Source organism: Mobula birostris, chromosome 22 (assembly GCF_030028105.1).
Source record: "Mobula birostris isolate sMobBir1 chromosome 22, sMobBir1.hap1, whole genome shotgun sequence".
NCBI lineage: Eukaryota > Metazoa > Chordata > Chondrichthyes > Myliobatiformes > Myliobatidae > Mobula > Mobula birostris.
In genome coordinates this window covers 40,941,306-40,964,790 of record NC_092391.1, presented here as the reverse complement: position 1 = coordinate 40,964,790, position 23,485 = coordinate 40,941,306, and the positions used below count along the sequence as shown (strand labels likewise).

The following is a 23,485-nucleotide window of genomic DNA, read 5'->3' as shown; positions in this document are numbered from 1 at the left end:
CTCCCTTTCTTCCATGGCCTTCTGTCCTCTTTTATCAGACTCCCCCTTCCCCAGCCCTTTACCTCTTTCACCAATCAACTTCCCAGCTCTTTACTTCATCCCTCTCCCTTCAGGTTTCACCTATCACCTTGTGTTTCTCAATCCCCTCCCCCACCTTTTAAGTCCACTCCAGCTTTTTTTCTCCAGTTCTGTCTAAGGGTCTTGGCCTGGAACGTTGACTGTACTCTTTTCCATAGAAACACATGCAAAATGCTGGAGGAACTCAGCAGGCCAGGTAGCATCTATGGAAAAGAATATTGTCGATGTTTTGGGCTGAAATCCTTCGGCAGAACTTTTTTTCCATAGATGGCGCCTGGCCTGCTGAGTTCCTCCAGCATTTTGAGTGTATTACTGGGAACTGGTCTGACTGGTAGCTCAGCAGGTTTATCTGTTTATGCACTGCTCTCCTGCTAAATAAAGTTATAGAAGTCTTAAAGATTTAGAGGGAAGGGTCTTACACTTCCATAAAGTTCTTAAAATGATATTTATTTATTTTGAGATACATAGCTGCCTGCTGGCAGTCCAGGATTCTTAATTATGTCTGTGTCAATGAGCACGCACTAGGTGAATGTTCACTGCAGTTGTTTTCTTCAGTTTTTTGGTAATGGCCTTGAATGTCGAGGATAGGTGATTAGATTGTGTTTTGTTGGAAGTGATTGTTAATGATACTTGTATGGTGTTACTCATGAGTTTGCTAGCTCTTGCTGTTTGCAGGCTTGGACTACTTCATTTTGTTTTGAGGCACTAATGGAATTGATCATCTTATTAGTGATCATCTCTGTTGATTGAGCATTTGAAGATAATTGTCCCTGAGGAACTCCTTCAGTAATGTCTTGGGGCTATAACAATAAACATCCGTCTTCCTCTGTGCAAATTATGGCTCAGCAAATTCTCTCTTTATTTTAAGGACAGTCACTCTTGCCTCATCTCTGGAATCCACACCAACCCATAGCTAGGGCCTGAAGACATATGATGAAGCCACACCTAATAGATCTGCTCACTGATTATAAGACAGATAATCAGTGAGCAGATTTTAGTGAATAAGAATGCTTGATAAGTGGCTGATAGGGTGTAAATTGGTTAGATCGGATTCCTCTGCTTTTTTGTAAGCATGACACACTCGACAATTATCCAGATTGTTGGATAGGTGCCAGTGTTATAATTATTCTGGAGACATGTTTAGTTCTGGAGCACGTTTTCATTACAGTAGCAAGGATATTGTTTTTTCCCTATAGTCCTTGCTATATCTGTGTACTGTACCATTTTAGTCCTGGTGGTATCAAGAACCGTACTGGCTAAAAACTACCTTCTGTGATGGTGGAGAATTGGTGAGGACTCAGACTTGTTCATCCAGAAATGCCAAATGCAATCATGATTGTTACTTCCTTAAATAATTCCAACAGGTTTGTCAGGCAAGATTTCCCCTTAAGGACACCATGCTGACTTTGGCCTGTTTTATCATGTGCTTCCAAGTATTCCCAAACCTCATTCTTAATATTGGACTCTAAAATCTTACCAACCACTGATGTTAGATTATAATCTCTTGTTTTTTGCTTTGTCCTCTTAAGGAGTGGGGTGACATTTTACATTTTCCAGTCCTCTGGAAGCATTCAAGAATTTAGTGGTTCTTGGAACATTATTATAAATGCCCCCACAATCTCTTTAGCTGCCTTTTTCAGAGCAGTAGGGTGTAGTCAGTTTTATCCAGGTGACTTATCCATCTTCAGAGCTTTCATGTCCAACGTGCTTTCTCCCAAGTAATAGCGACAATGTTCACTTCTACCCCAGACGCTTTAGAATTTCTGGCATGTTGCTGTCACCTTCCACAGTGAAAACTGATGCAAAATAATTATTCATTTCATCTGCCATTTCTTTATTTCCATTACTCCTTCTCCAATGTCATTTTCCAGTGGTCAAATATCTACTTTTGTTTCTCTTGTACTGCGTGTGTCTAAGTATCAGACCACTTGAAAATGACTGTACATAGAGAAAGGCAGGCATGTCCCTATTTCATCGGAGTATGAGATCTGCTGGATGACCTCACCTGGTTTAGCCTGCCCTTCGAAGTGTGGTGCATTGGGCTGTGGCTGCTGTTGCATGAAAACAGCTATTTGATTCACAGGTGAGAGCTGTGTGTCTGGTGGGGACTAAAGGTAACATTCAAGATTGTTGATATCTTCAAATTTATTGCCAATACCTCAAATTCTTCATAGTTTTTAACTTGTGAAATCGTTTGATTTTCCACTTTGGGCTGTTTCAGGCCACACAAACACATATGACTGATAATGTTCCGATATGACTGACAGAAAATGTTCTGCAATAGTCTTCTGCCCCAATTAAGTAGCATAATGTCTCAAATTAATGAACAGAATACTGGCTATTTTCTTGATTAGGTTTTATTCTTTAAGAGTTTTCCCAAATAACCGGCAGCCCCAAGTAACTGATGGCCCAATTGAGATAATTAGATAATTATGTAAATAAGTAGAACAAAAAAAGAGCAAAAGAAGTGAGGTAGTGTACTTCGATTCATTGTCTGTTCAGAAATATGATGGAGAGAAAAAAGCTCTTCCTAAAACGTTGTGTATCTCTCTCCAGGCTCCTGTACTGCCTCCTTAATGGTTTCATTGAGAAGTTGAGGCCCTTAATTATAGATGCTGCCTCTTTCTGGCATCACTTTTTATCTTTGTTAGGGAGGCTAGTGCCCATGATGGAGCTGGCCAAGTTTGTAGCTTTCTGTATTTTTTTTTCTGATCCTGTGCATTGCCCCCCCGCCCCCCATATTAGATGCTTATGTAATCAGATAGAATGCTCTCCACTGTACATCTGTAGAAATTTGCTGGTGTTTTTGGTGATTTACCAAATCTCCTTGTACTCCTTCTGAAATGTAGCTGCTGGTGTACCTTCTTCATATTTGCATCAAAATGTTAGGCCTAGGGTAGATCTTCAGAGATGTTGACTCCCAGGAACTTGAAGCTGCTCTTCTGATCCCTTGATGAGGTCTGGTGTGTGTTCCCTCGATTTCCTCTTCCTAAAATTCACAATCAATTTTACTGATGTTGAGTGTAAGGTTGTTGTTGTAAAAATCACTCAACCAGCTGATCTATCTTGCTCTTGTACCCTCTTTGTCATCATCTGAAATGCTACCAACAACAGTTGTCATCGGCAAATTTATAGATGGCATTTGAGCTTTGCCTAGCCGCACAGTCATGGGTGTAAAAGGAGCAGAACAGTGGGCTATGCACAAATCCTTGAGGTGTGCCAATGTTGATCGTAAGCAAAGAGATATTATTTCTGGTCCGCACTGACTGTGGACTCCTGATAAGGAAGTCAAGGATCCAGTTGCAGATGGAGGTACAAAGGCCCAGGTTTTGGAGGTTATTTATTTGTACTGGGGGTATGATGGTGTTGAATACAGAGCTGTAATCAATAAATAGTAGCCTGATTTTGGTGGTGTTATTTTCCTGGTGGTCCAAAGCTGAGTGGAGAAGTAGTGAGGTTGCATCCACCATAGACCTGTTGTGGCCAGAAGCAAATTGCAGTGGGTTATTTTATATTATTGGCTAACTTTCATATTTTCTTTTCTCCCTTTGTTGCTTTTTTATTTACCTTTTGCTGGTTTTTAAAAGTTGTAGTCCTCTAGTTTCCTGCTAGTGTTTGCAATATTGCATGTCCTCTTTTATGCTGTCTTTGACTTTGCTTGTCAGCCGTGGTTGTCTCATTCCCCCCCCCCCATGATGCTGCTGTTTCTCTGGGTTGAAATTACCTTGCATCTTCTGAATGACTTGCAGAACCTCCTGCTATTGCTACTCTACTGTCGTCCCTGCCAGGGTCTCCTTCCAATCAACTTTGGCCAGTTCCTCTTATGTCTCTGTAGTTATCTTTACTCAACTGTAAAACCAATAGATTAAATTTTAACTTCTCCCTTTCAAACTGTGGGATCAACTTGATTTTATTATGATGTTTCTCTCCTGAGGTTTCCTTTATCTTAAGCTCCCTAATCAGTTCTAGTTCATTGCACAACATCTTACCCAGAATTGCCTTTTACCTAGCTTTAGCTGCTCTGCAAAGCTGTCTCGTGGGCATTCTACACATTCATACATTCATTCTCTTGGAATCCAATGCCAACCTGATTTTCCCAGTATACCTACATATTGAAATTCCATCTCCCTCCCCTCACCATGCCTTCTTGCATTCCTTTTTCTACCTCCTGTTGTAATTTGTACCCTATATCCTGGTTACTATTTGGAGGTCTGTATATAACTTCCATCAGGGTCTTTTTTCCCTTGAAGTTTCCTAAATCTGCCCAAAAGGATTCTACATAGGAATCTTCTGATCCTGTGTCACTTCTTGCTAAAGACTTGATTATGTTTCGCACCAACAGAGCTATCCCATCTACTCTGCACACCTACCTGCCTTTTCAATATCATTTATATCCCTGGATGTTTTGCTCCCCTCTGTGATCGTTTTTTGCCATTCATACAGATCAATTCATTACAAAAATGCATTGAGGTAGTGAAAGCTAAAGCAATAACTAAGTGCAGAAGGTAGTGTTACAGTTAGAGAATGCATTGCAGGTAGACAATAAGGTGTCAGGTCATAATGTAGATTGTGAGGTCAAGAGTCCATATTGTGGGAAACTCGTCAATTGTCTTATAATAGTGGCATTTTTTTTTTGCCTTGTGTATCTTCTGTCTGATGGGAGGAGGGCAGAAAAGAGAATGTCCATGGTGAGCTGGGATTTTGATTGTAGGGAAGCAGCAGAAAGTGAAGACAGGCTGTGGATGGTAGACTAGTTTCTGTGATGTGCTGAGCTATGTCCACAGGCCTCTGTAGTGTATTGTGGGCATTCTTTTGAGACAGCAGCAATGATTCTCATGAATACATGGAAGAGTTGTGCAAAATTTCAGTTTATGAGATATCTTTTTCTGAAAGTTGGAGTGTAATCTAAAGTTATCTCAATTGTAGGTGCCATGTGCCAATAGCTGGGTACCCTGTACTTGGAATAGTGAATGCTGAAGGAAGTTTGGAGCTGTGTAACCTAACACCATGTGAGGTATGCGTATTTTTTTTTCTGTAGTGGGGAAAACATTGAAATTGTCATGGAACTGGTAACTGGGAATTTGAAAAATATTAACAGGGAATTATCAAATGTAGCCTTGTTTTATAGATTTCGCAACTTTTGGTTGACATTGTAGCTAACAATGGATAAGGATAAATTGGTTGATGTGCTATATTGAGGTTTTCAGACTTCTGTAAGATTCCATTTAATGTTACTGTATTTCTCAAAGTTAGAATACCTGGGATTGGGGTTGCCATACTGGTGTTAATTACTGGGGAGACTGGGATGCTTGTGGTGATGGATCTGTTGGAGGAGGGAAGAGAAGCATATTGCATCTATAATCTGTGGTGTTAGAAGAATGAGAGGTAATCTAATTGAAAACATACAGCATTCTTAAGGGGTAGGTTTGGAGTTGACGTTTTCCTTCATGGCAATCTCTAGAATTGTCCCTCCACCTATCTTTGTATCGCCTGCAAACTTGGCCAGAAAGTCATCAATTCTGTCATCCAAATCATTGACATACTGTATAATATGAAAGGCAGTGGTCCCAATACCTTTTGCTCCCACTACCTGCCCCTGCATCAACCACAGACTTGGCTACAAAGCCATCAAATCAATCATCTAAATCATTGACATATAATGTAAAAAGAAACAAGCCCAATACTGACCCCTGCGGAATGCCACTAGTCATCGGCAGGCAACCAGAATAGGAACCCTTTACTCCTACTCTTTGCCTCCTGCCAGTCGGCCAATCTTCTATCCATGCTAGTATCTTTCCTGTAATACCATGGACTCTGATCATCTTAAGCAGCCTCTTGTGCAGCACCTTGTCAAAGGCCTTCTGAAAATCCAAATAAACAACATCCACTGACTCCTTTGTCTATCCTGCTTGTTATTTATCAAAGAATTCCAGGCATTTCTTTTAAGGAAATTATGCTGACTTTGGCCTATTTTCTCCTGTGCCTCCAAGTACTCCGAAACCTCATCTTTAATAATGGATGGCAACATCTTCCCAATCACTGAAGCAGGCTAACTGGCCTATAATTTCCTTTCTTCTGCCTCCCTTCCTTAAAGAGTGGACTGAATTCTCCAGTACTCCAAAACCATTCCAGAATCTAGTGATTCTGGAAAGATCATTATTGATGCCTTCATGATTTCCTCAGCTACCTCTCTCAGAACCCTGGGGTATAGTTCACCTGCTCCAGGTTACTTACCTACCTTTAGACCTTTCAGCTTCTGAAGTGACTTCTTATTTATAGCAGCTACACTCACTTTTCACCCCTGACACACTTGAATTTCTGGCAGACTGTTAATGTCTTCCACAGCGAAGACTGATGCAAAATACTTGTTTAGTCAGTCTGCAATTTCTCTGAACCTCCATTACCACCTCTCCGGTGGCATTTTCCAGCAGTTTAATATCCACTTTCACCTCTTTTTATTTATTTTATAAAAATATGAAACTTTTGGTTTCCTCTTTTATATTATTGGTTAGCTTACCTCCATATTTCATCTTTTCTCTCCTTATGGCTGTTTTAGTTGCTTTCTGTTTGTTTTTTAAAAGCTTCCAATGCTCTTAACTTCCCACTAATTTTTGCAATATTTTATGCCCTCTCTTTTCCTTTAATGCTGCCTTTGATTTTCTTTGTCAGCCATGATTGACTTATCCTTCCTTTAGAATACTTCTTCATTTTTGGAATGCTTCTATCCTGCACCTTCCAAATTGTAAGAAAAAGGGCAAATTTGGGCACCTTTTCTTGTTCTGATGTTACCCCTGCAAGTGTTTCCATCGAGTCAACTTTGTTCATCTCCTCTCTCTTATCTCTGTAATTCCCTTTACTCCATTGTAATACTGAAACATTTGACCTTTATTTTCTCCCCCTCAAATGGCAGGGTGAATTCTATAATATGATTACTTCCTCTCAAGGGTTCCTTTACCTTAAGTTCCCTAATCCAATTTGGTTCATTATAGAACACTCGATCCAGAATTGCCTTTCCCGTAGTGGGCTCAACCACAAACTGCTCTAAAATACCATGTTGTAGGCATTCTACAAAATCTCTCTTGGGATCTAGCACAAATTTGATTTTTCCAATCTATCTACATATAGAAATTCACACATAACTGTTGTAACTTTACCCTTTTTATATTACTATTTAATCTCCTATTGTAATTTATATTCCATTTCCTTGCTACTGTTTGGAGGCTTGTATATAACTCCTATCAGGGTGTTTTTACCCTTGCAGTTTCTTAACTCTACCCACAAAAATTCTACATCTTTTGATCCTACGTCACTTCTTTCTAACGATTTGATTTAATATTTTACTAACGGAGCCACCCCCACCCCCTCTGCCAACTTGCCTGTCCTTTCGATGCAATACGTGTCCTGGGATGTTAAGCTCTCAACTATGATCTTCTTTCAGCTATGACTTTGTGATGCGCACAACATCTTACTTGACAATCTCTAACTGTTACAAGTTCATCTACCTTATTCCGTATCCCACAAGCATTCAAATATAGCACCTTCAGTCGTGAATTCATCAATTTTTTCGATTTTGCCCTCATGTTATACTTCAACTCATCCCACCGACTGCAATTTTGCCCTATCATCTGCCTGTCCTTTCTCAGTCTCACTACACAATGCATCAACTTGTATACCTACTGCCCCCTCCTCAGCCCTATCACTCGAGTTCCATCTCTCTGCCAAATTGGATTAAATCCTCCCCAGCAGCTCTAGCAATCCATCCACAAATATATTGGTCTCCCTTGGGTTCAGGTATAAACCGTCCTGCAGAAGATATAAGAAGAGATCCCAATGATCCAGAAATCTGAAACCCTATCCCCTGCACCACTTCCTCAGCCACTCATCCATCTGTACTATCTGTACTGCTTGACTATACCTCTTCCTACCATGTCGCCTGTAAAAATGCTCCTCCTTTTTCTCAGTTCCTTCATCTCTGCCTCATCTTTTCCCAGGATGTGGCTTTCCTTTCCGGGATGTCAGAAGTGTTGTCCTCCTCTAAAGAATGGGGTTTACTTTCTTCCACCATTGATGCTGCCCTCACCCACCTCTCCTCCATTTCCTGAATATCTGTGCTTATCCCACTTTCCCACTGTCTTAAAAGTGATAGTTCCTCTTGTCCTTACTACTCCATGAGCCTCTGCATCCAACATATCATCCCTGCAACTTCTACCATCTCCAAAGGGATCCTACCACCAGACACATTTTTTCCTCATCTCTGTCTCCGCTTTCTGCAGGGATTACTCCCTCTGTGACTCCCTTGTCCATTCATATCTCTCTGCTAATCTCGCTCCTGGTATTTATCCCTGCAAGCAGCCAATGTGCTACACCTGCCCATTCATCTTCTCTCTCACCTCCTTTCAGGGCCCCAAACAGTCCTTTCAGGTGGGGCAACACTTCACCTACGAATCTGCTGTGGTCATCTGTTGTGGCTGCTGCTCTTGAGGTGGCCTCCTGTGCATTGGTGAGACAAGTCGCAAATTTGTCGAGTATCTCCGCTCGATATGTCAAAAGCGGAACTTCCCGGTGGCCAAATATTTTAATTCCAATTCCCATTCTCATTCTGACATGTTAGTTCATAGCTTCCTCCTGTGTTAGGATGAGGCCATCCTCAGAGTAGAGGTGCAACACTTTGTATCCCGTCTGGCTAGCCTCCAACTTGATGGCATGAATATTCTTTCTTTCTTTTTAAATCTTTTTATTGAATAAGTATACAAAAAGGTAAGACATATAGGCACTAATACACTGTTAGAATATAATAAAATTACAGGAGATATTAATACAAAAAAAAGATACAAACAATGTAATTTAAACATAACGTACCAAGGTAACATAATAGTATACTAATTTATATATATATAATATATCAATAGAGAAAAGGAAAAAAAACCCCCAAAAAAACCCACTGTGCAACTAACTAAAAGCAAAGCAATGGGCTAACTTGAAACCAAACAGAGTTAAAAAACTTAAAATCACGTCCTCAATCCCGACCTCCATTAAAAACAGTAAAAAAAAGAAGAAGGATATATATTACATTAAATGAAAATATTGAACAAAAGATTTCCAGGTCTGTTCAAATTAAAATGAGGAGTCATAAAGATTGCTTCTAATTTTCTCCAAATTCAAGCATAATATCATCTGAGAAAACCAAAAAAAGGTAGTTGGAGCATTAAGCTCTTTCCAATGTTGTAAGATACATCTTTTCGCCATTAAAGTAAGAAATGCAATCATTCTACGAGCTAAAGGAGAAAGATTACTGGAAATTTTAGGTAGTCCAAAGATAGCAGTAATAGGGTGAGGACAGATATCTATATTCAATACCTTGGAGATAATATTAAAAATGTCTCTCCAAAAAGTTTCCAGAGTAGGACAAGACCAAAACATATGAGTTAAAGAGGCTATCTGCCCCGGACATCTATCACAAAAAGGATTAATATGAGAATAAAAGCGAGCTAATTTATTTTTGGACATATGTGCTCTATGAACAACTTTAAGTTGAATTAGGGAATGTTTAGCACAGATAGAGGAAGTATTGACTGATTGTAAAATCTGCCCCCAGTCATCCACGGAAATAATAGATCCCAATTCTTGTTCCCAATCTGACCTAATCTTATCAAATGGAGCTTTCCTAAGTTTCATAATAATATTATAAATAATAGCCGATGCACCTTTCTGACATGGATTAAGGTTAATTATAGTATCTAAAATGTATTTAAGAGGAAGCATTGGAAAGGAAGAAAGTATAGTACTTAGGAAATTTCTAACTTGTAGATATCTTAAAAAAAAAGTATTCTTGATAAATTATATTTATTAGATAATTGTTCAAAAGACATAAGGGAACCATCTAAAAATAAATCCAAAAACCGTGAAATACCCTTAGTCTTCCAAATTTGAAAAGCACGATCCATAAAAGAGGGAGGAAAAAATGTTACCTAAAATAGGAATCGCTAGCCCAAATTGGTTAAGATCAAAAAATTTTCTGAATTGAAACCAAATACGTAAGGTATATTTAACTATCGGGTTAGACACCTGTTTAAGGCGTTTCAAATCAAAAAGAAGAGAGGAACCTAAAATAGAGCCAAGTGCATAGCCCTGAACAGATTGTAATTCCAATGCTACCCATTTAGGAATGGATAGTATATCCTGGTCAAGTAACCAAAATTTCCTATGTCGAATATTAATTGCCCAATAATAAAATCTAAAGTTAGGTAATGCTAAGCCTCCATCTCTCTTAGCTTTCTGTAAATGTATTTTACCCAGTCTTGGGTTTTTATTTTGCCAAATAAATGAAGAAATTTTGGAGTCAACTTTATCAAAAAAAAGATTTTGGAACAAAAATTGGTAATGCCTGAAATATATATAAAAATTTTGGCAAGATGGCATGAATATTGATTTTTTTTTTTCTCCCCCTCCCCTCTTCTATTCTCCATTGTGACTTCTTGCCTCTTCTCACCTGCTTATCACCTCCCCCGAGTCCCCCCCCCTTCCCTTTCTCCTATGATCCACTCTCCTGTCCTATCAGATTCCTTTGTCTCTAGCCCTTATCTTTCATACCCACTTGGCTTCACCTATCACCTTCTAGTTATTCTCCGTTCCCTTTCCCCACCTTTTTACTCTGGTGTCTTCCCCTTTCCTTTCTAGTCCTGGAGAAGGGTCTCGCCCAAAAACGTTGAGTTTATTCATTTCCATTGATATTGCCTGACCTGCTGATTTCTTCCAGCATTTTGTCTGTGCTGGTCTGTACTATCATCCTATTCCTTTCCTGACTAGTACACTAAACTGGGAGTAATCCAGAAATTACTACCTCGGAGGTCCTACTCTTCAGCCTCTTCCAACTTCCTATATTCCTTGCTCAGGCCTCTTCTCCCTTTCTACATATGTCATTGGTGCCAATGTGCACCACGACCTCTGGCTGTTCACCCTCCCTTTTCAAAATCTTCTGCTGCCATTCTGAGACATCCTGGACCCTAGCATCTGTTCATCCCCATAGCCATCATAGCTATAGTCTTCTATCATAATCGCTGTGCCTGACTTTACCCTTCTGTCCTGAGCCTCAGAGATGGCCACAGTGCCACTGGCCTGTTTGTTGCTGCTCTGCCCTGATAGGTCATCTCCCCCTAGCTCTCCCCCCCCCCCCCCCCCCTCCGGCCCAGCAGTATCCAAAAGATATGCTTGTTGCTGAGGGGAATGACCACAGGAGAACCCTGTGCTGATTGCTTACTCCCCTTACTACTTTTGATGGTCACACCTACTATCTAAAACCTGAGCTCTGGGTATGATCAACTCAGCAGAAGTCTTACGTATGAGGCTTTCAGCCTCCAGATGGTCCTGAATACATCAGGCTCCAGTTCCAGTTCCTTTCCCTTGTCAGTCAGGAGCTGAAGTTGGGTGCACTTCCTGCAGATGTAGTCATCAGGAAGATAAGTCAGTACCCTGCAATACTACATCTTACAAGACGAGCACTCCATAGCCTTAACTACCATCCTGCCTAACTGCTCAGGCTTGAGTTCTTGCCTAAGCCTGTTGAGCCAAAGCGTGGCCACTTAACACTGTCCACTCCAACAGTGGTCACACACACCTTGCTTCTTTTTATTGGTCCCTGCTGAGTACCTAAGTGATCGTTATGATTACAGCCCATGGAAAGGCTCTGAGTTCTTTTTAAACCGTATGCTGCCGCACCAACAAATTTCTTCTTGCGATGATTGCAGCCCACTGAATGATTTGCTGCTGCATCTCAAAGATGTGTGGATTGCTAAGTTAGCTGGCTATTGTAAATTACCCCAGTGTGTAGGTGAGTAGGAGAATGTGATGAGAAAAAAAATTGGGATTAATGTAAGACTAGTGTAAATTGGGAGATTAATGATCAGCATGGACACTGGGCTGAAGGGGCTGTGTCATGCTGTTACTGTCTGTGACTGATCATTTTTCATTTGAGGCTAGGTATTGGATATCCTTTATTTATAGCAAGGCAGAATTTTTGTCCTTGCTTCATGTGAGCATATGCACATTTTGCAGTAGTTGCTCAACCATTGATATTGCCCTCAACCTCATCTCCTCCATTCGCTAGACATCTGCCCTCACCCTATTTTCCCGCCGCCTTACAGGAATAGTGTTCCTCTTCTCCCTACCTACCACCTATGAGCCTCCACACCTAGAACATCATTTGCTGCAACTTCTGCCATCTTCAATGCTATCCTACCACTGAGCACACCTTTGCCTCCTCCCCTCTCCTCTTTCTGCAGGAACTGTTCCCTCCGTGATTCCCTTGTCCATTCTTCCCTCCCTTTTGCCTCTTATTCCTGAAGCAGAGGAAGTGCTATACCTGCTCATTCACCTCCTTCCTCATCACCATTCGGGGCCCCCAAACAATTCTTCCAAGTGAGGCGACATTTCACCTTCAAGTCTGTTGGGGGTCACCCACTATATTCTGCACTCCTGGTGTGGCCTCCTGTACATCGGTGAGAGCCGACCTATATAGGGGGACCACTTTGTTGAGCCCTCTTTGCTCCATATGCAACAAGCAGAATTTCCTAGTGGCCAACCATTTTAATTCGAATCCTGATTCCCATTCTCGCATATCAGTCCATGGCCTACTCTGCTGGTATGATGAGGTAATTCTCAGGTTTTGGAGCAATGCTTTATTCCATCTGGGTAGTCTCCAACCTGTTGGCATGACCATCGATTTCCCTAACTTCCTCTGATTTCTCTCTCTCCCCCCCTCCCTTTTTCCCATTCCCCATTCTGGCTCCCTTCTTGCCCCTTCTACTCTTCACCTGCCTACTCCTTCCTTCTGGTCTCCTTCCCTTTCTCCCATGGAACACTCTCCTCTCATCGGATTGCTCCTTCTTCAAGCCCTTTACCTTTTCCAACTGCCATCTCTCAGCTTCTTACGTGATCCCCACTGACCTAACTTCCCCTTCACTTGACTTCACTTATTGCCTTCCAGCTTGTACTCCTCTCCCACCACCTTATTCTGGCTTTTTTCCCCTTCCTTTCTAGTCATGAAGGGTCTTAGCTCAAAATGTCAACTCTTTTTTTCCTTCCCTTAGATCAGGGTTTCCCAGCCTAGGGTCCACAGACCTCTTGCTTAATGGTGTTGATCCATGGCATATAAAAGATTATGAATCCCTGCCCTAGATGCTGCATGACCTGCTGAGTTCCTTCAGCATTGTATGTGTGTGTTACTTTGTATTTCCAGCATCTGCAGAATCTCTTGAGTTTAAGGTCTGCAGTACTTGCTAAGCCTTTTGTGCCTTTTCTTTATGGGGCATCAAAACATTTTTATTTGTGTGACCACCGATAACAATGTTTGCATTAATTGAGATTTATTATGTTTGAAGGTATGCTTTTGGTTTCTGGTTCATCATGAAGAATCATTTTTTTTAGTCTTTGAATGCTATTAATAGTGACTATTTAGAAACAATTTTGCTTGGTTTTGAAGGAGAATATTCAAATCACATTTATTATCACCGATTATATGATGTAAAATGTTTTGCAGCAGCAATACAGTGCAAACACAAAATTACCATAAACTACAAATCTAGATAGTGCATAAAGAAAGGAATAGCAAGGTCGTGTTCATGTTTTCCTAGACTATTCAGAAATCTGGTGGAGGGGAAGAAGCTGTTTCAGAACTCTTTAGTATGGGTCTTTAGGTTCCTGTACCTCCTCTCCGATGGTGGTAACGAGAAGAGTGCATGTCCTGATTTGTGAGAGCCCTTGGTGATGGATACTGTTTTTCTGAGGCACCGTCTTGTGAAGATGTCCTTGATAATAGAGAGGGTTGTGCCTGTGATGGAGCTGGTGAAAGTCTCTGACCCTGTGGCTTCTTGTGATCCTGTGCATTGAAGCTTCCATACCAGGCTGTGATGCAACCAGACAGAATACTCTCCATCATACATCTATAGAAATCTGTAGCAGACCTTGGTGACACACCGAATCTCATCAAACTCCTGACAAAGTATAACTTCTGGCATGCCTTTCTCATGATTCCATCAATGTGTTGAGTGCAGGATAGATTCTCCATGAAGTTAATGCCCAGGAACTTAAAACTGCTTTGTCCTTTCCACTGCCGACCCCTAATGAGGACTGGAGTACGTTCTCCCAATTTCTCCTTAAGTCCAATCAATTCACCACACAACCTGTTGATCTATCTCATGCCTGTATGACTCCTTGTTGCTGTTTGAGATTCTACTAATAATACTGGTGTCCTCTGCAAATTTACAGATTGCAATTGAGCTGTGTTCATCTGCAGTTAGAAGTGTAGAGAGAAAGTAGAGCAGTGGGCTAAGTACATCATTTAGGTGCAACTGTGTTGATGTCAGTGAAGAGGAGGTGTTATTAACAATCTACACTGACTGGTCTCTTGATTTTAAAAAAGAAGTTGAGGATCTTGAAGTGTGGTGATTAGTAATGAGGGGATGATGGTGTTAAATCCTGAGCTGTAATCAATAAATAACAACAAAATGTATGGTGTTTGCGGTTGTCTAAGTACCCCAAAGCAGAGTGGAGAGCCAGTGAGATTGTATCTGTTGTGTAGAGTAGTAGGCAAATTGCAGCATATTGTTTTGGTTTGTAGAGTTATTGTACTACAAATTGCATAGTGATCAATCTTAGTTTTGTGTGGCTGGTCTTTCAAAGGAACAGTTAATATGTTTATAGTTTTGTTTAGTCCAAGGATAAAGTTAAACTGTATTTTGTAAGATGATAAAATGTCAAATGCTGCTTTTTGTGTGCTACAGGAAAGAAAGTTGAAAGAGGCTTTTGCTTCATCTTTCACTGCAAGTTGCTCCCATTTTACACCCACTGGTTCATATAAATATGTACTTAGCTACACCCACATGGATTAGGGAGGGGTAATTGGTCCTATACATCTTTTCAGTTCTTATCTTCCATGCCTGCTGTTATGTTTATACTAGATGGGAGAACAAAAATGGATATGTCACTAAAGCTCCTTGCAGTTAGAAAAATGTAGACAAAATTTTCAAGCCTTTTTGTTGATACTAATACTTTTGAAACTTTACTAACGTGAAAAAGAAATGGGAAGAAAATTGGTGACAAAGGCACATGGAAATGTAGACATCAATTTGGAATTGCTTGTGGCTCAGTGAAATCTTTTCTTTCAGTAGAAAAACAGCTGCCTGTTGGAGTCTGTGTGTAGTGTTAAGTTATGGCCAGAATGTCTGGCTTTGTCCCTGGATTGGTCAACAGGAAGACAACAGTAAGTTTTTATTTCTCCCCCAATTTTTTTTTTTTTCAGATGTATGTTCACCCTATGCATTCTTATCTCCTGGAACTAGTGTATGAAGTAATTTGTATTTCTGTCAAACCTGTATGTTGGGGACATGAAAAGCCTATAAAATTGTATTTTACTTTGCTTCATGATTAAGTCCTGGACCTAAGAGGTTAAGGGATAATCTTCGGGAAAATTTCAAAATGAAAGTAAGAGCATATCAAATTACTGAAACAAAATTGAGTTTTTGAGTTGAAAAGCACCGAAAAGGGCCCCTTGGCTCAACTTGCCCATACTACCTTCTGATGTCCATCTACGCTAATCCCATTTGCCTGCATAGGGCTTGTATCCTTCGCTTTCCTATCCATTCACCTGTCAATATACCTTTTAAATATTGTACCTGCCTGTACCACTTTCTCAGGAGCTGATTCTGTATAATCACCAGTTGTGTGGGGAAAACTCACCCCTTGGCACTCTTTTAAAGTGCCCTCTCTCTCCTCTAGTTTTAGTCTCGGGAAAAAATCTCTGACTCTCTACCCAATCTTATAAGTCACTGTAGGGCCCACCACTTGGCCTCTACAGTGAGGTAAAACCCAATCTACCCAATATCTCTTCTGCATTGTTTGTAATGCTTCCACATCTTTCCAGTAATGAAGCAGTTAGAACTGTATACAATACTCCGTGCAGATTGAATGATGTTTTGCACACCTTAGTGTGACATCCAACTCTTATGAACTTGCATCTCAGGTGCATCAACACTCTTGAAGTCTTTGCCATGTAGTGTATATGTCAATTTGGTATTTGACGTTCCACTGAAAAATTCCCTACCATCATAACTACTCCTTAAGCCAACCCCAGCAAGCCCATTAAAACAATCTCATAGAACTGCAATAACTATATCATATGAATTGGCTTCTATCTTTTCAATTTTAGATAGGAATGATGTGCAACCAGCAATGATACTCAATAATTCCATTATTTTCCTTTAAAACAAGATGCATGTAATCTTGTGTAACCTTATATTGACGTGTCATTGATCTGAAATAATTTGGCAGCGTGAACACAATCTGCTCAATTTATTATTTCATGGCAATTGATCAAATCTCCCTTGAGTATGCAGGATATAGACTCAAACATTTTTTAAAAGTATAACTGTTATTAACTATTCAATACTGAAGTGTATAAAAACTGTTCAGATAGGTTGACCTTTCATGTATCTAACTATTTTTGTTCTTGATATTGGATAACAAACGTAATTAATATTCTACCTCCACAATTGACATCACTCACATTTATTTAGCATGTGAATGTCATCAATTTTTGAAGATTTTAAGAGTAATTTATTGATTATTTCTGTCAATTTAATGTGTAAACTCTGAGTAACTTGCAAATGTTCTCATTTAAAGTTGTAGTTTATCTACTTTTTGAAGTTGAATTGGAATTGGCTGAGTCATGTATTGAGGTAGTGAAAACTTTGTCTTTCATGCTGTTCATTACATAGTGCATTGAGCTAGAATAAGGTAAAACAAAAACAATGCATAATAAAAGAAATCAGAAATTGTTTCTGAAATGTGAAATGTTGTGCTGCTAATCATAATATTTAACTTTTGTCATTGCAGTGAACCTGTCAAGATTATTAGCAGTGACTCTAAGGGCTGTTTGAGTCTGGTGTCTGTGGATAGCTGTAGACTGGATGTGGTCTCTCAGTGGAAGGCACATGACTTTGAGGCTTGGATTGCGGCTTTCAATTACTGGAATACAGATGTTGTTTACTCAGGTAGCCTGTTCATCTGTTCTGAGCTGTTGTGCGAAAGAAGTCAGCTTAAAACTTATTTTTTATCTGTGTATGAACTGTTGCTTTGCTTTCACACAAGCAAACATTCTGACACTTTAAATTGTCTCCTATGAAGGCAGAGTTCATTAAAGTGTTGTGTACAATTTTATTGCATCCTTTAGCATATCTTCAAAGCATTAATTCCTCAAGTGTTAAACTAGAGAGTTCATGCCATCGAATTTCTAGATGTAAGAACATTTCTGAAATGAATGGGAAGGAGAAGAACCTCAAAATAACCATTATCAACCCCATCCTCCAATTCCAGTCATTGCCATTTTAAGTACTAACAGTTCAACTAAAGCTGAATAACTGGACACAGGCCTGACACTGAACTGTGTACCCTGTATTTATCTGTTGAGCTGTCAGAGGAAAACTGTTCCAACATTTTGGTGTAATTGATGAGATGGAAATTTAACCTTGAAGTAGGATGTGAGCTTTCCAATATTAGACAATTAGTTACTAAATTAAAATTTGAGATAATTTACCATAAAAGGTCATCTGCCTCAGAGTTATTGCCATGGATGATAATATTACAAAATAATTGACTTAAGTTATTTAACACATTCTTGTTAAAATTTTGGGGCGGCACAGTAACATAAAGGTTAGTGTAATGCTACTACAGCAACCTGGGTTCAATTTCCACTGCTATGTATAAGGAGTTTGTACATTTTCCCCTTGACCATGTGGATTTCCTCTGGTTTCCTCCCACATTCCAAAGATGTTATTTGATTAATTAGTCATATACAGTAGGTGAATTGGGTGCATGGGCTTGTTGGGCCAAAAGGGTTTGTTACAATGCTGTAACTTTTTAAAAAAATCTAGTCAGTGGTAAATCCTACAACTCTCAAAATATGCTATTGATATTCTAACTGTGCTCAGTTTTGATTTTTTAACTAACCAGCTGGCTGAATTGTGCATGAAAAATTCTATCTAATGTCTTGTGTGTCTTTGATCTTGAATGTTAATTGATCTTTGAATTTTTAACATTAAGTCTAAGCTTGATTTTTCTGCATTTTTTAATTACTGTAAAAGATTGCATTTTGCATAATATGAAAAACACAAATGTTGTAATTGGAATTTTGCTGACAAAACATTGACAATCCTTTGAACTTAGTGCAGCCTGTGTAAAATCTAGAGATTAGTGATTTGTTACTTTAGTTTCCTGATCTAGTGCAGCACTTTTTCTGTGTTAATGACTTTTCTGTGTAGAAGCTATAATCTCAAAATATTTCATGCAATTTCATCCTTTGAGAATGCATTTATGAAAAGCATAATATCAAAGTCATATCCTAGCCTGGAGCGACATTTGTATCTGAACAAATAAGATGGGAATCAAATTCTCTGCCCAAGGACAGAGAAAAGCAAGCATTTTTGGGAATGCATTTTGTTTGTGTTGTGAAGAACATCATGGGCTAGTTTATTGTTTTTGTTTCTCTTTCCTTTCGCAGGAGGTGATGACAGTAAGTTGAAGGTTTGGGATATGCGGATGGGGACCAACAGACCACTCTTTATCAGCACTAGGTGTGTGCCCCATTTATTTGAAGGAATTCCTGGTGTATTTTGTATAACTACTCTGTAATAATTATAGCAATAAATTTCTATTTAAATTTGTACAGTATATCCTGTTGAAGCTATAAGCTTTTAGTGGAGTTGTATTGCACAAGGATCTAATCAGTATTAAGTAATTCCAGGGTTAGGATACAGCTTGAGTTTAAGTCTGTATGAAAACCCCTTTATTGCATCCATTATTCTGTCCCTTTTCATAACTCTGTCGACATTAGGGCACTAAAAACTTTCGTCAACACGGGAATAAATTGAGATTGTCTTAACCTCGTTTTCACAAAAGTTTCATCACCTGGCCAGATTCCCAGCATAGACCCCAGACGTGAAAGGAGAACACTTAAAAGCACAATATGCCAGCCCTAGGTTTGAATTCACATCAATGAAATCTATATGCTGCCAGTTCTCTTGCTTCTCCTGCTCAGTCCAAATTAACTTTAGCGAAGAAGAGAAGAACAAGGGATTTTTAAAAAATAAATTCTCAATTTGCTTTTGTACTCTCCTGAGCAGAAATGTAAGATCATGTTGAAACCTGTTGTAGAACGATAGGCATAGGATCAAGAGGAATGAGCAATAACTTTACATTATTCTTTTTGGTTGGTAAAATAGTTGCATCACACCACTGTTCTGATTTCATTGAGGTATCTATCCCAATGTGGGTCTTGATCCCTTTTATAATCAACGTTCTCTTGCATATTTTTGAACAGAGGCTGATAGATTAAAACCAAAAATTGGAATCCTGATTGATATTTTGAATCTCTATAGTCCTATGCCTTTTCACTTCAATAATACCACTTCTTCTGTGATGCTAATTGAGATACCTAATATTTTTAAGTTGGCTTTGAACCTGGCAGCTTCTGATGTTAGTTGACTGCACTGACATTTTTAAAGTGAAATGGAAAATCCCATGTCTCCACTAAAGTCTCAAACAAAAATTTTGTTTTTCAGGCATTCAATGGGAGTGTGTAGTATCCAAAGCAATCCACATAAACAACACATACTGGCTACTGGAAGGTAAGATTTCTACTTAAACCAGAGGAACATTTTTGTTCTTTGAGAATTTTTTTATTGAGCTGTAAATTATAGTAAACTCAAAACCTATTACAGGTGTCTCCCGCTTTTCGAATGTTCGCTTTACGAAACTTCACTGTTCCAAAAGACCTACATTAGTTCCCTGTTTTCGCTAACAGAAGGTGTTTTCACTGTTACGAAAAAAGGCAGTGTGCGAAAAAAAAGTCAGTGTGCGATTAAAAAATAGCACGCGCCCAGAGCAGCCGCTCTCCCCCGGATTTGGAACTGCATTCTCGCCAGCATTGCTTAAACACGTGCCTGTGAGCAGCCGTTAGCAAGATGAGTTCTAAAATGTTGGAAGAGCCTAAAAGAGCTCGTAAGAGTGTTACACTTAGCGTAAAACTAGACATAATTAAGTGTTCAGTCATGGTGAACGAAGTTAGGACAAAGTAAGTTTGGCTTGTGGAAGTTGAGGAAGATGATGTTGAAGAGGTTTTGGCATCCCATGACCAAGAACTGATAGATGAAGAGCTGATGCAATTGGAAGAGGAAAGGATAACAATCGAAACCAAATACAGTAGCAAACGGACCAAAAGTGAAGTCGTCCAGGAACTGAACGTGAAGCAACTGCATGAGATTTTTGCTGCAATGATAAAGTACGACTTTAATTTTGAAAGGGTACATTGGTTTAGGGCATATTTGCAGGATGATTTGAGTGCTTACAAAGAACTGTATGATAGAAAAATGCACATGGCTAAGCAGTCAAGCAAGCCTTCCCCATCAGCCACAGCAGACGACGAACCTCGACCTTCGACATCGAGGCAGGCAGACATAGAAGAAGATGACCTGCCTGCCCTAATAGAAACAGACGACGATGAGGTGACACCCCAGTGTCCCAACACCCCATCCCCCAGGCCGTGGACAGATACCGATTCGTGGAGAATGCAGCGGTAGCCAGGACCACCCAGCACATCTTTAAGAAAAAAGCCAAAGTAAACATGCTAATTAATTAGGTGCCACCCGGCACGTATATGTCTGCCCAGATCAGAGGCGACGCAATCAGCAATCGCCTCTGATCTGGGCTGACATATACGTGCTGGGCGGCACCTAATTAATTAGCATGTTTATATAGGCTTTTTTCTTAAAGACGTGCTGGATGCATCCCGGCTACCGCTGTACCCCTGCATGCTTCGCGTATCGGTATCGGTTCGCTGCCTGGAGGGTGAGGGCCACTGCACCACCCCCAACCTGCGATGACTCAGCCTAACACACTATCATCAGTGTGCTCTGCGCTGTCCCAATTCCGGTAAGTGATACTACACTGTACATACATTATTTCTACTTTATATTGGCTGTGTATTTTTACGTGTTATTTGGTATGATTTGGCAGCTTCATAGCCTAAAGTTTACTGAAGAGCGCTTGCGTGAGATTTTCTGCTGACGGCGCTTGCGCTGTGTTTCTGCCAAGAGCGCTTGCATGAGATTTTCGCTACGGAGAACAGTGCAGGCAATCGTTGTAGAGAAGTATTTCTAATTTATGTGGGCTGTGTATTTATCATATCATTCCTGCTTTTACTATAATGTTACTGTTATTTTAGGTTTTATGTGTTATTTGGCATGATTTGGTAGGTTATTTTTGGGTCTGAACGCTCACAAATTTTTCCTATATAAATAAATGGTAATTGCTTCTTCGCTTTACAACATTCTGGCTTATGAACAGTTTCATAGGAAAGCTTTACCTTCGGATGGCGGGGGAAACCTGTATTCAAGTCTGTCTTTGGGAAACTGAATGATAGACATTTTAATCATAGAAGACATTTGGTGGCTTTGCTGCTCTCTAAAGTTCTGCAACTTTGAGATTGTGTCTGATGGTGAATTTTTGGGAAAGCTAGTGCAATGGCTAAAGTAGAAGTAGAGAAGAAAAATTGCATTTAAAATATCAAGAAAGTTATAAGCATTGTATGTTTCATCATAAACTTGCAACTAATTCTGTAGTATTGCGATACCTTAACTTTACAAAATTTGGATTAGGTATCTGTTGAAATGAAATGACTTCTGTTACTAGTGATCAAATTTAATTCTACTTTTCTTTCCAGTTATGATGAGCATGTTCTCATTTGGGATTCCCGGCAGATGAAACAGCCATTGGCAGATACCCATGTCCAGGGAGGTGTCTGGAGAGTTAAGTGGCATCCAAGTCAGGAAAACTTGCTGCTTGCAGCGTGCATGCACAATGGATATCACATCCTAGACTGTGAGGGTGCACAAGGTGAGTCTTGATAGCAACTATAAAAGATGCATTATATGTACTGTTACGTAACTGGCAACAATGAATATCAATCGAGACAGGTTATATAAAAACAACCAAACATTTATTAAACACGGATAAACAATTAAAAAAAAACAAAACCTTAACCAGAAGTTAACGGCTATGCAGACGTTCAACAAATTGTCACTCGGCACTGGTTCTTAAAGCGTTAAATGCGAAAACAGTTCTTAAAGCAGTAAAGTCAGATATAGGTCTTAAAATGGTAAATTCGAAAGTCCAACAGATTGATACGTTCAATTGGGAGAGATTTCTCTGGAGAAGGATTTCTTCATAGATGCGACTTTCCTGTTGGTTCTGTCCAAAGGATTCACGATGCAGGAAATAAACAGTTTGAAACAACTGATCTTAAATTCTAGAGAGCAAACCTTTGCATGAACTACCTTTCTCTTATGGCAAGAGTTATCTTCGATGCAGGTCGCTACTCCTTCAACGAAGACTCAATAAGGTCGATCCTTTGTTAAACTGCCGAACGATACCGACTCCTCTCAATCCTTCGGGTCCCTCTTCACTCTCCCGTACTACTGCTGGAATAAGGTACATCAACATATCTAGCAAAAATTTCCAGTCCAGCACTATTGTACCTTGCAACAGAACGTAACAACCGTTGTAAAATGAAACTGCGTCATAAAACAAATACGCAACAGAAACGGGCAGACAGTACGTTCTAGCTGGAAATCTGAAAAACTAAAAACTAACTGCGTCATCTGAGGTCTTCCCTTTTATACCCGTGGTGCACATCATCACGTGACCTCACATCGGTGGGAAAATTACATCAGGTGACCTCCAAAAGACCATTACATCATCCTCTCAAAAAAAAAAAATCACATCTCCTTGAGGTATGTAACAATACTAACATCTAATTTGCTAAAATGGGAAAGGTATTGAGCTTAGACATTTGCTTGTAGTAAATGAATTGTTTGATGTGGTAACAGTTCACTTACAGATTAGAAAATTAACTGTCGTGTCTTGGCAGAGATGGAGACTGAAGTGATAAATTTAGCTGCAATGCCTCTGGGCAATATAAAGAAAAATAATCAGTTTGGTTGTAATATACTTATAAAATTTGTATATTGTTGACATAAAATGAGGGCAGGATCAGTTCAGCTGTAGTTTATGACTATGGATTTCTGGACTGTTGTGAGGAATGGTTGTTTTATTAAGGTAACAAAAATGTTAATTTTGTTAATTGGATTTCTTATAGATTATATAAATATTGTAGATTATTTATATATATATATATATATATATTAAGTGCATAGAAGTGAAATATAGGATACTGGTCATGATCATATTTCTGCTTTGCAAACTTTGTTGAGAGAGCAGCTCTGGTAGAATGCTGAAATGGATGAGAAAGAAGAACGAGTACATTTACCCTTGTTTTTGTAAATCTTATGTGGGAGAAAGG

General features: G+C 39.5%; 1 protein-coding gene across 5 annotated transcripts in view; it reads left to right on the top strand.

Moving 5' to 3' along the window:
- The window catches only part of dph7 (diphthamide biosynthesis 7), a 44,872-nt gene that overhangs the window by 14,703 nt on the left and 6,684 nt on the right, over window positions 1-23,485 (top strand). For 3 of the 5 annotated variants that reach the window (XM_072240537.1, XM_072240538.1, XM_072240540.1), the window contains 6 exons: window positions 5,005-5,092; window positions 15,243-15,334; window positions 16,966-17,123; window positions 18,629-18,701; window positions 19,689-19,754; window positions 21,848-22,020. In XM_072240537.1, the coding sequence (XP_072096638.1) occupies window positions 5,005-5,092; window positions 15,243-15,334; window positions 16,966-17,123; window positions 18,629-18,701; window positions 19,689-19,754; window positions 21,848-22,020 (650 nt within the window). Of the gene's footprint in view, window positions 1-5,004; window positions 5,093-15,242; window positions 15,335-16,965; window positions 17,124-18,628; window positions 18,702-19,688; window positions 19,755-21,847; window positions 22,021-22,494; window positions 22,917-23,485 lie in introns of all 5 variants that reach the window. The other 2 variants (XR_011882850.1, XM_072240539.1) reach the window with 2 other exon arrangements.